The sequence below is a fragment of the Polypterus senegalus genome, chromosome 3 (assembly GCF_016835505.1).
Source record: "Polypterus senegalus isolate Bchr_013 chromosome 3, ASM1683550v1, whole genome shotgun sequence".
Lineage (NCBI taxonomy): Eukaryota > Metazoa > Chordata > Cladistia > Polypteriformes > Polypteridae > Polypterus > Polypterus senegalus.
The window spans coordinates 228,106,341-228,123,083 of NC_053156.1; the positions used below are offsets into that span (position 1 = coordinate 228,106,341).

Here is a 16,743-nt window from a genome sequence, read left to right on the forward strand (position 1 = left end):
AAGGGATCAACAGAGCTGTGCAAGCATTTTTTATTCCATTTCTAATTACGCTCCCTTCACCAAGAGTCTGCTTCATAATCCCTTGCAAACGCCTAAAAAGGATGCACTTCAATTTTATTTCCCCGATTGTAATCACACTTGTTTCAGACTGGCACTGGCGGAGGGACGTGATTTATGGATGAACACAATTAAAAACAGGATACAAAATATCATAGAGTGCAGTCTGTGCTTTTGGTGTCAGGGCAGGGGGATTATACTATGAACATGCCACAAGCTCAAATGCCTTTTCTTTTTCTCTTGTGACCCCAGTGGCGTGATACAGTGCCATTCGATCAAATGGGGGGCCTTAACATGTAACAGTACTCACAGGTACTCTAAGAAACACTGCCTGTATTCAAAGTTGAACTTGAAAGAGCACTGCTCTTTAGTAAACTAATGTGGGGAAAACAGGTGGCAAACAGGGTCGGAGTATGGTAACTGAACCCATGATGCTTGAACAGTGAACGTGTATGCTGTAATTCTTCAAAGTTATACTAAAAGCAATGCATGCAAAGCAAGTGTAGCTTTGAGCATAGAAACGTACATACATTTTTTGAAAGAAAACACTCTTGGGTATGTTAAAACACCATTATTGCTTTTGATTGACTTATGGGTTTACTGCAACATAACTTTAAAAATACTTTGAAATATGGCTGTGTCCTACTGGCTGGACACCGCATGCATAAGTGTCTACCACCATGTCTTTAGCAGGTAGAAGGAAACCAGAGTACCAGGAGATAATTAAACAGAATTTTGGAACATCATGCAAACTGCACATTAAACCAGCAGGGTTTACAAAGATTTTTTTTTTTTGGTAGGACTACCACTTCTGTACCATTCTGGAGGAAATTGAATTGCTTCTACTCAAATATGAGATAATATGGCAGCAATTACACTCCATTAAAAGGAGTGGTGTAGAGTGTGCAGATCTCAAGAAAAGATTTTATGTGGTCACAGAGTGTGGCTTAACTCTTTCAGGGCCAATTATTTATTTTTTTTCATTTTGGTCCAAGGCTGAATATTTTCCAAAAAACAAAATTTTCTAAAAAGCACGCAAAGAAATGGTTTCAGACATAAATCGTCAAAAAATATGTATTTTTGACAAATGTCCATATGTTTTATGTTCCATAAGCCTCTACTCTATCTAAATTCATATACCTATTACACAGCATCGCCCTGCAAGATATGGTAAAGTCAGAAACAGTCAATGGCATACATTGCCACATTACACTGGCACCACTGTTTCAGTCATCTGTCACTGCATACTGTGACCACTGTGGCATCTTTTTGCTGCTGGTAGCAGCCATCTTTGCACAGCCAGTAGTAGCCAGTAGTGATGGTGGTTACAGTAAGCAGCAACAGATGCCTGAAATAGCAGTACCACTAGCAAACAGAACTGAACTATAGCTTAACAGGGGGCTCCCTTGATGTTTACAGCTGATTACCGCCCCCTACCCCCAGATGTCAATTAATGTTGATATCCAGCTCAACCCTATGTGTTGATTTAAGTTGACATCCACCCTGAAAGTGTTAGTGGCTAAGACAGTACGTAATAAACCTAATTACCTCCTTAAGTCCCTTGGACATCAATGACAAATCCTTAAAACTGTCTATGCTACAGCTGTAGAAATGTGCAAAAAACTATCATAATAGATTTCTGATGTGTAAGCTGATTTATTTTAGTGTCTGACAAATGAATAGAAACAACTAGGCCTATACCATACTGTCTTTATTTTGAGTAAAAAAGGGATGAATCAACTGATGGTCAGATCACTCCAGCAAGACAACCAAAGTGTTAATTATCTCAAGAGATATGTATTCTCATTTCAAAATAAACATGAAATAATATTCCATATCAGCACTTAGCTCTAATGGCAATAAATATGTCAGCAAAGAGGAGAACATTTTACATTTTTGCTCAAAATTTCCATTAAATCTGGTCATGGATGCTCAGTGCCCTATGGACACCACCATGAGCACTCACCTGGAAAGGAATCCAACAAATCCAATTCCTGGAACTCAGAGAATTGCTTATGTATGATGTCAACCATGGTGGTACTCGTATATGGATTTGCAAACCATTAACAGTAAACAACATGATAAGCATCTGCCCACTGTGGAAACTAACTTAGATAGAGAAATACATGATTATTAAACTTGCATTCAACAAGCCACATGCCATACATGTATCAATCTTTGTAACCCACTTATTTCATTACTGGGCCATGAAGAAGCACATGCTATCAAACCAACAACAGGAACCAAATCTAGAATTGACAACAATCTTGGCAAATACATTTCAACTTTTACACTAATAGCATGTCTTTGGCAGGTTAAGAACCTAAATATCTTAAGAAAATTCAATGGGATTTTGGAACCTCATGCAAACTGCACAATAACCATAAACCTTGTATCTGTCAAAACATTTTGTCAGTAGACTTCCAGTGTTAAAAAAGGACCTACTGCTAAGCGTCAACTGTAATCCTCTTCTATCTTCAGCACCAAACACATTGCAGTAAAGTAATCCAGCAAATGTCTTTTAGTTATACAGTGAAAGCTGCAAATAAGTAGACCTGTGGTCACTGAGGGAAAATAAATGTATGCTAAATTAGAAAACAATAAATTAAACAAGAGTGGCTAATCATATTATCAATGGAAACACATCTGCCAACCTGGAAAAACAAGGCTAAACCAAAAAAGACTCATAAATTCAACAGTTTCCTCTCTTTGGCAACAATTGTAATCTTGTGTGTATTTAACTATGTGACCAAAAATGTCAATTTTCAAACTAGTTTTATCTTTATTAAAAACACAGGTTAATGAATAATATGACTGAGGGGGAAAAGTGTGATAAAATGAAGTAAAACGTTTTTAGTTTTGAGAAACACTGGTGTTTATTTGTTGGCACAAACACATTACAATCTTCAGTCTCTTCTTTCCTTTATTAGGTACTTAATTCATTTTATAATCTGTTAGAAAAAGTTCCAGTGACATACTCTTAAAAAAATATCAAAAACATCCCTTCCAATATCCCCTAAATAGGCTTGGGGTGAGCAGGACCATCTTAAAAATTCAGCAAACCAGCCACATTTCCAATTCCAAAACAGACCCAGGAGAGACTGAAGCATTTTTGTACAATGCTGCCACCTGCTGGAAATTTAAATCGAACCAAAAAGGAAACTCTGTTACTCGGTATATTAAGGAATTTCGGGGAAACAAGCCGATATTAAGGCATCTGATGTCCATGCAAACTTAATTATGGCCAAGGTCTGTACACATTTTCTTTATTGGATTTGTTTTGTATTAAAAAATGCCATATAACTAAAGTGGCATTTCTAAATAAATGAAAGTTAACAGGTGTGGTTTGCAAATTTTCCAGATGATCCTTTGTTTTTTGTTTTTTTTTTCATTTTACAATTGTTTAGATTTGCATCTGTATTTAGTGATTAAATAAATGAGCAGTCACATTTTCCAGCTAAGGCTTTTACACAGGAAAAACCACCAGAACCTTGGAGGTGAGTGAGATATTATATATATATATATATATATATATATATATATATATATATATATATATATATATATATATATATATATATATATATATATATATAAAATGGTTTTGAAGTATAGCTCAGTTTAAAAAGCACAAGACATAAGAACATCATTAATCAACATCACAATTCAGTATGTTAAAAGACTTTTTTTCTTTTAAATATTTAAGTTATGTTCAGTCAACACAAGCACCTCTTCCAGCACACTAGGTTTTCTCCATTAACCATGTGCTTTCACCCCCTTTGTTCCCAATTCCTCATTTTATTTATAAAAAAAAAAAAATAAAAATAAAATGTAAAACCAAACATGTATGTCACTTGGCTCAGTAAGTAGGTATTTTTATAAATACTTTGGTTTGGGGATTGCCATATTAAATACTGTACCCTTCTCATTTCTAAATTAAAAGCAGCTTTTCAATGCTTTTACTGTTGCTGCTTTCACAGCAAACTGCCATCTAGAAAAAAAATATGATGCAATGTGCATTTAAAGGTAGAAAAGCTTAGCCTTAACAGACATAGACTGCCATTGTTCCCAAACTTTAAATGGCCAATTGCAAAAGACTCTGTGCTACTTCTTTTTTTGTCTTAGTTAGACATGGCTAGAAGACCATGCACAAAGGTTCTCCCCAATACTTCCAGATGAAAAATACAAATTCATACATGCAGATATATTTAAAATCTCCTCACTAGGATATGATATCAAAAGCACCACTCTCAAGTCCAAAAACAGGTATGTGCAATCCAAAGGCACTTTTAGAAGTGCTGTTTGAAAATGGCATAAGTGGAAATGTCATGAAGGGTGGTTATTCTACATTAGACGTAAAAAGAAAAGCAAGCAAGCAACCTCTACACCAACAACAGACATCACAAGGTAATCTCTTACTTCTGGTGATAGTGGAGAACTGTGCATTTAACATCTATGGCCTCTTTCTTCTTACTTGGCAATACACTCTAGAAACTAAACAGGTGCTGCCAAAAAAAGTTGTCGAAATTAAACGGGGCATTTACTGTAAGTAAATGTTGGCAAAACCTTACTCAGCCAACCAATTCTGAATCTAACTTATGCATGTCTACTTACAACACAGATGTTTGTCCAGTTAGGGACAATTATGCTCCACTGATTAAGTGGGTTTGGCCTAAAACTAGTGTCTCTCATAAGGAGTTCCACACTACGTGTATTAGAGATGCTATAAAATGTAAACATCTACACGGAAGACCTTGTCATAATTTCAACTCCATTGTCAGCACCCAAGACAGCCGTAAACAAAAGTAGTAAGACACACAAGCTCCACTTGGTCTTCAGTGACACAGTAAAAGCCCTGCACCTGAATGCCTGTGGAGGAAACATTATGGACATTCAGAGTTTGCAATTAATGCTTAGGAGAAGCACCAGATAGCACACTAGTGAGGCAACTCTACACAACATGTACTTTATGACCTTCCCATAGATTTACAACAGAAAAGTCAACCTTCCTTTCAGTAGTATTTGCAGATAAAGCAGAATTTCAGTTCTTATCCAACTGCTGACTAGGGAGCAACTGTTTACAGGACAGACCAATATCATTTATAGCATGGTGCTTATCATACATTTGCTAAAGTGATCTGTAATAAAGAAAGACAAATATGTTTTAAGTGTCAAGTAGAATTGTGTGGCTAATTAGAGAAATACCACTAGATGGGGGTGGTGTAAGAAATGTGTGTGTTAAGGGAAAGTTAAAACAGAATGAAAACTCTAAAAACGACAGTGTGAGGATTCATGCGGCAGTCACTTTAAACAAAAACTTGTGCAGTTTTACCAGTGAACTTAATCAACTGTACTTAATTGCAACCCCAAGTAGTGAGGAAAAAAGGAGGGGGTGAATGAAAGAAAGTCTACAGATATAGGCACACGCACGTACAAAACATATACACACAAGGGCTGAGACAATGTCCATTTTTGTTTACTGAATATTCTATAAATATTTACATATTGATAAAGTAGGAACTAAACATCTGGGGCCACCAGGAGAATATGCCATACTGACTGAACTGGTTGAAGGAACTGAAATCCCAAATATACTATGCTTGGCAAACACAAAAAGACACTGAGCTGCTAGTGGAATATGTTCATGTACATTCATTGGTAATTTAAATATGAAACACCCATCAACATCTCTCTAGGTGTAGCTTGTATTTTCCTGCGAGGCGCCCTATAGTCTCTGATGTGCAGACTGCACATGGACTAATAACCATGATTCAGAACACATGTATTTCAAAGCAACAGTATGTATATTATCTGCATGGCTATACTGAACACATAATTCTGTGATGAGGTATTAAATAACAGAGCATTCAGATTAAACTGCGGTGTATTCCAACATTAAAGATCTTATTCAGTTGAATTAATTGTCCATTAAATTAGCTGATACAGATTGCCCAGTTTAGCAACTATCCATTCAATGAGACGATCCTTTTCACAAAAAAGTGTTTCATCTTTTCAAAGAAATTTCTGAGCTCAAATTAAGGTCCTGACAGAAGGGTTGTACATAATGCGGTCCATTTAGGAATAGTGGTTGTCAAAACACAACTGCCCCAGCCCTAGCACAAAAAAGGCAGTAAGTTAAAGCAAGAAAATGCTGAATTCACTATACACGGACCACTCAGAAAGCGGCTGAACACATCCTACATTCAAATGACTTTCAAGACAATTATATAGAGAAATAAAATCCCGAAAAACCATCACCCTTTTGGGCTTTTCAGTGCAGACAGAGGTGCACATTTCACGCAAGGAAAAAAAGCAGATTATCAAAAGAGATAAGAAAATATGCTATAAGAAAATGTGATCTGTGCATGTTTTGAAGAGAATGGAAGAAACAGATTAAGTGGAACTTAAGGCAGCAATTGAAAGAAAGAAAATTGATGCAAGGCTGATATCATTAAACTTGATTAATAAAACTATCAGTATGAAAATGTTAGTTTCTAAACCTAATTAAGAAAACTTTATCAATATGAAAATGTTGGTTTCAAAAAATTAGATTTTGATGAGTCACGCCTTTTTTAGAATTTTATGTCTGGTAAAATATAAGAATATGGAACAAGTGATACTAAGGAGGAAAAACGATGGCAGTAAAGAATGCAGAGAAAAATGAGATGCAGAAATAAGACAAAGCAGACTATGCTACATACATGCAGGCTGAGCGCACATATCAAACAGGTTGCCTAGGGACGTTGCAAAAGTAACAAGAACAATAATAATAAAACACGCATTAATATTGTTACAATCATCATGAACTCAGCTGAAGAATATAATACAGCTTTTTTTTTTTTTAATAATGAGTCAAAAAGTACCACAGTCTATCTACATAATATTAAAAAAAAAATTCCCGGTGCCCCTCCCATCCCAAAAATAAAATGTAAAGTGACAATCTATATTAAATGCAAAACGCATTTATAACCTCCAGACACTCAAGTTTCACAGTTTCAAGCCAATATGCTGCATGCCCATCATGGCAAATGATGCAGTGTTGGCTTCAATAATTTAACAGATTTTTTTTTTTTATTTAATTTTTTTTTTTAGAAAAATTAAATTAAATAATTGGGTCGTCCTTAGCTTAAAAATAAAGCAAAACAAAGTTTCAACTGTACAGTGTTTTTGTTTCATATACTAGAAAAAATATATATACACGTTATTTCTTGCAAAGTTGATTGCTGTGCAAAGAAACTTTAAGAAAAATTAAGTGAAATGATGAGAGGCAGACAGACAGAAAGGGTACCCTATGTATCAGGTATAGATAAGACCTACAAAAGCCTCCCAACATCACTGCCTACATACAGTCTAGTGTTCATTAGGAGGTTAAAAAAATTACAATAAAAAATACTTGATGATTCTCACAGGGTGTTCCAATTGGCAGGGAGAGATCAATACTGATAAGACGCCAGTGCCGATTTGTTCGTCAGAATATTTTCTATGACCAACTTGTAAGCTTGCCACCTTCATCACTTAGTGAAATTTCCACAAAACTAAAAATGTCATAAAATGGAAATCACAAAATGCAAATATTCAATAAACATATTCAGTACTGATAAAAATGTGTATCTGCCCCAAAGAAAAATGCCACTTTGTTTCACAATCAAAATACAAATTTTGTAAACAACTGTTCACTATAACTGCAGCATTTTAACATGAGAAGGCAGAAACGTTCAATGTGGACCAAGTTTTATGAGGAGAGCAAGATTTTGAAAACATTCACATATTTGGACCACGACTGCCCCTGCCAAGCCAGATAGCTTTACCTTAAGATTCTCTGTCCCAGTCCCATTCTCTTGTTTATAGATAAAGAAGTTAACAGTATTAATAATCATTGGGTTTTCTCTCAGAGCAGGCACAAGGATGGCACTATTTTAAATGAAGATGGGGGGAGAGTGGGGGTCTGAACATACTATATGCTGCTTATGATGGACTCCTGATGGCTACAGAGGAGTATGAGAGAGAAAATTCACACATGGCAAACAAGTCCGCTATGTCACGATGGTGAGAGAGAGAAAGAGAGATACACAGATGAGTGAGAGGTGTAAGTGCACTATCTATATAGAAACAATTGGGAAAACAAGTGCAGTATCTGTATTGAAACAATCAGCAATCCAAATTTTGTGATTTACAAAGCGAATGGCTGCAAACATGACGAGCAACAAAAGTCCCTCACTACTCCTTACATACAACTTTTGAAACCCCCAAAACAGATTATCTGGATGAGGATAAAAAAATAATGAAAAATGTGTTTTTTTTTCTCTCTCAAAGCTCAGACCCAAAGTACTTTGTACATTAGAAGAGTAGAAAGCAATTACATTTTGTAACTGCCAATAAATTCATGGAACCAAGTGAATGAAAAATCGCTCATGCAATAGCAAATAATAAAGTACAATTAAAAGTTAACACAAGTTTCATTCTTTCAGGGTTTTTTTTTTTTCTTTTAACTTTTGCCTGGTTGGCACTTAACTGTTAGGGAGTGGGGATTGGGGGGTGGGAGGTAATGAAAATAAGCAAGAGAAGTTTATGTATTAGTTATCTGATACCAGAGACAGAGCTCTGGTTAATGCTGTAGCTGGGGTTACAGTCGCCGGATAATGCTGCCACCAAGGGTGTCCCATTACTGGTGAGGCAGCTCTGCTGGAAAGATTCAAAGTACGAGGCTTGAACTGGCTTGTGAAACTGCAGGGCTTTAATGGCATCCTCTATTTTGAACCATTCCCTTTTTCTTCCTGCAAACAGAAAAGAAGAAGTGTGATTGATTTTTTCAAATCACCACACTGTGAACAACATGAAGGCAAGGACTTGAATTCAATTACCGTTTCACTGCTATGCAGGAAGCCATACAGCACTAAAGGGAGACTCACTCAGATTCTAGAAAACAATTTAAATGTGTATAACTTTTGTCTACTAGCTATTACTTTTGACTTGATCCAAGTTAAAGAGTTGTCCTTTTGGCTTCCTCTTTCAAAACACTTAAGCCATTGTCTGTTCATTTTTTTAAACAATGGTCTATTCACTCGTATATACATTTCCCTGCAAATGTCAATTTATTTGCTCAATGATCATTGTTACTATTACCTCTACAACATCAGTCTTATTTTTTTTTTTTTTACCTTTTTCTTGAGTTCAAATCCTAACCTGTGTCTGTCTAGTTACACATTCAGCATCTCCATACACATCCTATTCATTTTAACACTGAAAAACATCTGCCCAAACCATCTTTCCCATCACTTCCACGTTCACTTTGTCTCCCATATATGCAGTAATGTTTTTCAAATAATTGGTTGATCCATACCTTACCTGTGCTAAATGTAGTAACTTGTTTCTTCACAGTTCATTTATATTAAAAAGAGTCTGGTGCATTTAAACTTAATCATGATAAATAAGAACTTCATCAATTCTAGATCATGACTATGCAAAAATGGAGATTAGGAGTAGCTGGTTGGACAGTCTGCTGTTAGATGGCATTTGTCTGCCTGTGCTGCAACCACAACCCCTTTAATGAAAATAAGAATGATAGTGTGTAAAATATTCTTTATGTAAAATCATAGTTAACATCAATAGGAATTGTGTTTTATACAGGAAACTGTTTTCACTAACTTTTAGTGTGCTTTCTCCATCTGCCTCACGCCTCGCATCACATCAGGTTAATGGAAAATTAAAGAAATGAGAAGGTGTATTAATCCAAGTCAGACTGTGCCTAAGCAAAGTACATTCAGGCCAATTTGAATCAACATAGGTTGAAAAGGGGCTTCTGTCTTAACTTCATCATCATGATTACTTATTTTTACTTCAGTTCTCTAAGCCCTCTGCTCATTTATTTTTATGCATTTGAGAGAAGTTTACTTTGACTTTCAGATTATGTTCAGGTTTATATATACAAGAAAAGAATAAATTTGTGAATCTGTTCCCAAATTAAAAAAAAGGTCAAATATGTTTAGTAGTAGTAGTATGTTTAGTAATGTTTGAGAAAGTGCCAAGACATAATTACCTTGGGTCTTCTGGGAAAACTTACCAATAGTTACAGAGTCTTCCCAGTTCTCCAGAACCTCAGTTACAATAAGGACGTAAACATAAGTTCTATGTTTTCTGTCACGGTTCTGTTTAAAAAAAAAAAAGATAAATTATAAAATACTGATGTTATAAGTATAATACATATTAATAACATGATAATATCATCACTATTTAGTAGCCATCTGTCAACAATAGAATATATTTTTAAAGTAAGTCACAAAGTGAGGTTTCCAGGCACACATCAGTTTAAATGAAATTCAAATACGATTATATATACAAATACCACTAAATGCCTGAGCTTTGGTACTTTGCAAGAGCCCATCAGAAGCAAACTTTACTTGATGTTAAACCTGTCAGGTCTGGCAGTTTTAGTGGATATTGTCTGCAAATTTATAATAATTAAAATCACATCTGTATATTCCATTTCTTAGAGATTATATTGCCACATCATTATAATACATAGGCACTGTGATGAGTTGATAAGGCAGTAAACTGGAAACCACAAGGAAAGTTCTGTATGTCACCTCGGGTGAGATATTTCACATACAGCTTAAACTGTATTATGTACCGGTTTGAGATGGTATTCAACAAAAAGTTAATTTATAAAGTAAATACTGATTAAATTACTCCACATTAAAAAAATGATTACACTAGTAAAGAGGGCTACCCATAGAAGTCTAGCCAGTCAGCAGGAAAACCTGGGATGGACAACAGCAGAGTATGCAGCAGTAAGATTCACTAGCTACTGTTGCTCTTTCCATAAAAATGTACATCATCCTTTGACAGAGTGCTATAAAACGTTTTATATAATGTCAAAGTAGACTTATCCAGCACTTTCAGAAAAAGAAAATCACAGTGACTAGAAAAAGAATGCCACAGAAAAAATATACAAGCCCATTCCACTGAAGCACCACATGTAGTGCTAGACTATTATTTATGATGACAAAATAAAAACAATATAGCTTTTAGAATTTATCTGTTATTATTAGGACATCTTATCCATAAGAGACCTTAATCTAATTCAAGGTCACAAGATTTACAAAAAAAAAACAACAAAAAAAAAAAAAAACAATAAAACTATCTCAACTCAATTTGTAGCTGTTAAGAATTTTACTTAACATTTCATTTTTTCCCTAGTGCAATCCTGAGCTTTATTATATTTATATTAATATTTCTAATTAAAATATAAAATGAACTCACCTCAAACACACCTACTAATCTTCCCAATGTGCCTTTCACACCAGCCTGACAATAGCAAAAAAAAAAAAAAGTTATACACCTCTTTTTCACATGAGCTAAACAGAAATACCACTCACAAAGTTTTACTTTACTGTACATTACATTATTTTAAATCAGCCTAAATCAACTCATTTTCACCCCATTGGAAATGACATCAGAGACCAAGACATGTCAGAGACAGAAAGACAGACCATTTCATCTGAATGTCTGTGAAAATAAACTCATGTATCGTCTATATAAACAAAGAGTGTTGCGCATTTGTGTGTCTCAGAGACACTTGTATGCTTGTTAGTGCTGTTGATAGAGAGTCCCTATGGGTAGCACTGAGAAGGCTTGAGGCATCAGTCTGAATGTATTCATGTTGAAGAAATCATATGTGGGAAATTACCGAGTGACTAGCAGTAAGGCATCACTCAAATGTATTTGTGTGACTAGAAGACTAGGATCTCTGTGCGAGTGTGTGTGAAGGGGAATCCTACGTGAAATACTAACAAATAGTATCAATACACTAATAGATAGTTACGTAAATAGGAACTCTAAGTGGATGTGGAAGTTAATCTTAAGGTGCAAAAGTAGACAAACTTAGCAACAAACTTGGTAACTTTTACCCAGCCCAGAATAATGCAGGATGTTTCAGGGTTTGGGCTAGGCCCCTTGGTTCCACTAAAGGGTATTGTTAATGCAACAACATAAAAGACATTTTAGATAATTGTGCACTTCCAACTATGTGGCAACAGTCTGGAGAAGGCTCTTCTCTTATTTGTTCCAGCATGACTGTGCCCTTGTGAACAAAGCTAGGTCCATAAAGACATGATTTGAGTTTGGTGTGGATGAACTCGAGTGGCCCACACACCATTGGGATGAATTGTAACACTGTGAGGGAAATCTTCTCAACCTGACCTCACAAATGTTGTTTTGGCTGGCTAGGCTCAAATACCCACAGACAAACTCCAGCATCTTTTCAGTGTAAAATATGAATACCAGTACATGATTGTTTTCTAAATGTTTCTATGAATGGCTTACAAATTGTCCATACACAGAAATACATATTCTTAAATGCTTTCAACTGACTGCCTGTTTGTAAATCACAAGTGATCTTAAATTTGTTTACATGTGAATGAGCAACACCATCTCCACAGCAAAAGTGTCCTAAAATATCCTGATATGGAAAGATATAATTCCATATAAACAGTAAGAAATCACCTTTGATTAACCCTGTTAAAATCGCAACTGAAAAATGATAAATGTGCTAAACATTAATTGAAACTTGTTCTTTCCTGCTCACATAAGTTTCTTCATTCACTAAGGATGCTTATATGGCTACATGGGTGTGATCGGTTTGGGAAACACCATCTTCTGCTCAAACCTCTTCTAATTAGTCTTTCAGCTGTTCTATTGGGGAAACCGATGAACAATGGAAACATGTGAATGACAACCTTTACAATAGCAGTCCAGTTTCAACCAAGAGTAGTATGAGATACTCCATATATATATCTGGAAGTACTCTGAAAGATTTCTGTTACTTTTGAATTTGTCCCTGTTGTACTTATTAATAGAGTAAATCATTACTTTTGTACACTTGTCTTCCTTAATATTATTTTTGGTGGAAAATATGCTAAAAGAGCTCCCCATCATTTACATGTGAAAGATTTACATGTGAAAAACTAGTGAAGTATTAGAAACTAAAATGTAATGTTAACAATATAAATCTTCAAATAGGCATTATACTCTTATTCAATGACAGTAATTTTACAAATTCAAAATTTTCCTTAATGAAGAATTAAGGAATATCTATTGTATGAAGCAAACATTAAATAATCCTTTTAAGATAATTCCTCAGGCTACCCTGACAAAGCTGAAGTGGCTTATTAAAAGAAATGCAGACAGAGACCAGTGTCAGGTCTGAAATTGCTTTAAAGGAGCTATAGAGGTCTCTTACTAAGATAACTAAAAATGTGGATGATTCAGTGTTTTAAGACTACTGCAGACACACTGTTTTAATGGGATGGTAGCAAAAGGAAGAAAATCAAGTGATGTGTAGCAGATTTTTAGCAAAGGAATATTTGGAAGTGTGTTGGAATGTGCTGGAAATGGTTTGGTGAGCTGATGACAGGCAAATAAATTATTTTGGCCTAAATACATGTTGCCCTGGATAAACATGAAACAACATTCTGCTAACCTTATCCCAACATAAAGGACAGCGGCAGTAGCATTATAGTTTTGTGATTCTTTGCAGTAACAGAAACATAGCCAATACCAGCCTAATCTTTCCTAGTGACACACTTTAGTTTACTAAAGACCTGGGATGAAAATTCACCTTTAGGGAAGATAACCCTTCTAAGCAAAAACAAAAACAGAATGGCTCAATTAATAGTGAACATCTTTGAGCCGCTCAAAGATCACACAGGATTCCATTAACAACTCTGTGGCGTAATTTCAACACTAGTAAAGCTGAGCACTGGCTGCGAGTAGCTAGTAAGTAGCAAATAAAATTACTCATGGATGTTACTACTGCAAAAAGATCTTCCACCAATCAAGGGAATTAACATTTTAATTTCCGATTTGTTTTTGAATATTTTGATATTTACTGTGGCGAGTTATTTTGCATGAATAACTGAAATAACTTCTTATTTTATTACACTTTTTAAGCAGCAGAGTAAGTGTAAAGACCTTCACAAGGCACATGTTACAGACAGACATGTTAATTAAAATGAACAACATGTAAAGCTGTTAATATAAATGAACATGCTCAATAAAGACACACTTCTGCACATTTATTTTTAATGGGTACAAAATGAGGTGAGCATTACTGAGAGTCAAAATCAAAATCACCCATTCTCTCAGTTCCCAATTTTTCACAACAGCAGCACAAGAAGCTGGTGCCTGCCCTGTCAAGACTTCGTTCTGAATGAGCACCCAGGCCAGTAAAAATGTGTTTCTACTAAACTCTACAATGTATTTCAGTAAGAGGCTGATGATTTGGCAGTAGGTTTAATGTATGAACATGTAAAATATAATCTTGTAACTTATATTTCATGCTTATATAATATACCCCATACCCACACACATGCATTAATTGATAGCTAACACAATTTATAATCCAAAAACAGTGTGTCTCATGTTTCAACGGTTTCTATTTGATGGCAATTCTGCACATAATTCTCAATTTTATTTTATTTTCAACTTAACTCTAATTATTTTTCATCTTGTCACTTCTGTGAAGAAAATCAGTTTTGACGTGAATAAATATGTAGCAGCCATCACTACCAGTGTCACGCAGTCACACAATAAGCCCCATCATTGATGAGGTGCTTGATCAGCAGCTGGTCATTTAGCTGGGCTATAGAAACTCCTACCTGTAATTTTAAAAGTCCCAAGTAGGTGAAACTCTGAGCGATCCTGTAGCACATCTCTACCAAGTGATGCACTGTCAGTATTGGGGTGTTTATGCCAATATTACATTTTTTCCAACTCTATGAGGTACCGTGTCATTAAAATCTATAAGATGTTCTTGTAATCTTGTTGCTCAATGTTGTATTTTAGCAGGTTTAATAAAGTGTACTGCAATAGTTTGCTCTGTGAAAGCTTCTCTATGAAATAAAATTAACAACTTGCTGCTAGAAAATAAAGAATTTTTCACACAAGAAAAAAAAAACCAAAAAAAAACATATGTAGTTTTGCTGCAGGGGTCCGGTTTTTCTCTCATAGTCTAAATTAGAACAACTAAATTGTTCCAATATGATCTAGTGGTTATATGCCATGAGACAGACAAGTTCCAGTCCTGTCTACCTCCCCAGGATTCTGTGCTACATTAAAACTTGAGAAAATACACCCATGGCTAATTGTGAACCACACTGACATAATGGCTTGCAAGACATTCAAGAATTTAAAGTACCAAGTATGCAGTTATTATGTAGGTGCCAATTACTAATGTCTTGTAAAATAACTCTTTTTCAGTATGTGGCAAATTCCTGTTTAAAAAGATGTTAATTCAGTTCAACTACAAATAGACAGGTGATATGCTAAAATGAAGTGAGAGGACAGGCCGTAAATAATTATTTGTCTTTATTTACAGACTGTTCATTTTCTCTGAGCAAGTTAAAAACGTAATATTTCTTTTGTCTGAGTAACATCCATTCTAAGAGGAACCCAAATAATAAAAACTGCACCCCATTAAACTTTGATTTATTCATAAGTGTGTTAAGGAAGAAGCTTTTCTTACCCTTAACCATTATGAATGATTTAATAAATAACATTTTTTAAAAACTGCATACATTTACAGTACATATATTTAATTACTATAATAGCTTAAATCTACATTAAGTCCAAAGGTCACACTATGTTCTTTGCAAGACCAGTTCCTCATTCTTCATTTCAAAGAGGGATTATTCATATTTTTATAGCTTTTCCAGTGCTGAAGTGCATGTTTTCACAATATGTGTTTTATAACCAAGTATCAGAATATCTCAAGTTGAACATTAATTCATTTACACAATAACATATCCATAAAAATATCTCTGTGACACTTTTTTTCTTAATGGCTTTCAGAATCTTGCCTGATACATTAACATAAACTTGGTTAAGCCTTGCCTTTCACTTTGTCCACTACAATGTTTGCACACATGACCCGATTATAATCAAACTGTAAGAGTGCACACTTTACTTATGATGAAGTACTCTCATAATTTTCACCTTCATATTAAACCCTGAGCCTAGAAGACGTTTAGCTCAACAACTCCTCTAGAATTCAGAATTATTGGCACCTTTAAAAAGGTTATAAAAACGTCTGCATTGTTCACTAGTTTGATCTTATGCTCAGATTATGGGAAAACTCTGAGCCTTCATTGAGATTAAATCATTCAAAGGACAAATTCCTCACAAAAAGAAAATTCAGCACTCAAAATGTTTGTGTCAATTATTGGCTCCTTTTTTTCCATGTTAATAGCACTTGTTCTTTTTAGATCCATTCACACACAATGTAAAAATCACCTGCTTTGAAAGCTGTGTCTATATCTTTATCCGCATGAAACAACTTGGTCACTGTGAACCAACTTTGTTGAAATTTGGCACACTTAACATTTCATGGAAATTTGTTGAGACGGTTCAATTTTTCCTGCGATATCTCAAACAGATCGCAATGTATGAAGTTGAAAGTGAATCTGCAGACTCATCTATCTTAAAACAGAGAAACATTTTGTGCAACTTCAGCAACGAATTAGTTTACTGTTTAAATTTTTACTTGACAGCAATTACACCAATTTGTATATTTTATACATGCTCCTCTTTTACTCATCTGTGAGCCACTCCGATTTCTAATACAGTGCCCGGGAAAGGGCACACTCGTGTTAGCAGCTCATACAGCAGCACAATTCTCCTGCTGCTTTAAGT

The 16,743-nt window shown here is 35.0% G+C and overlaps 1 protein-coding gene across 3 annotated transcripts in view; it reads right to left on the bottom strand.

Moving 5' to 3' along the window:
* Nucleotides 1-2,907: 2,907 nt before the first annotated feature.
* The window catches only part of nudt3b (nudix (nucleoside diphosphate linked moiety X)-type motif 3b), an 88,321-nt gene continuing 74,485 nt past the window's right edge, over nucleotides 2,908-16,743 (bottom strand). For 2 of the 3 annotated variants that reach the window (XM_039748696.1, XM_039748694.1), the window contains exons 3-5: nucleotides 11,317-11,361; nucleotides 10,094-10,202; nucleotides 2,908-8,831 (exon numbers count right to left, since the gene is read on the bottom strand). In XM_039748696.1, the coding sequence (XP_039604630.1) occupies nucleotides 8,635-8,831; nucleotides 10,094-10,202; nucleotides 11,317-11,361 (351 nt within the window). In that variant the 3' untranslated portion in view covers nucleotides 2,908-8,634. The remainder of the gene's footprint in view (nucleotides 8,832-10,093; nucleotides 10,203-11,316; nucleotides 11,362-16,743) is intronic. The other variant, XM_039748695.1, reaches the window with a different exon arrangement.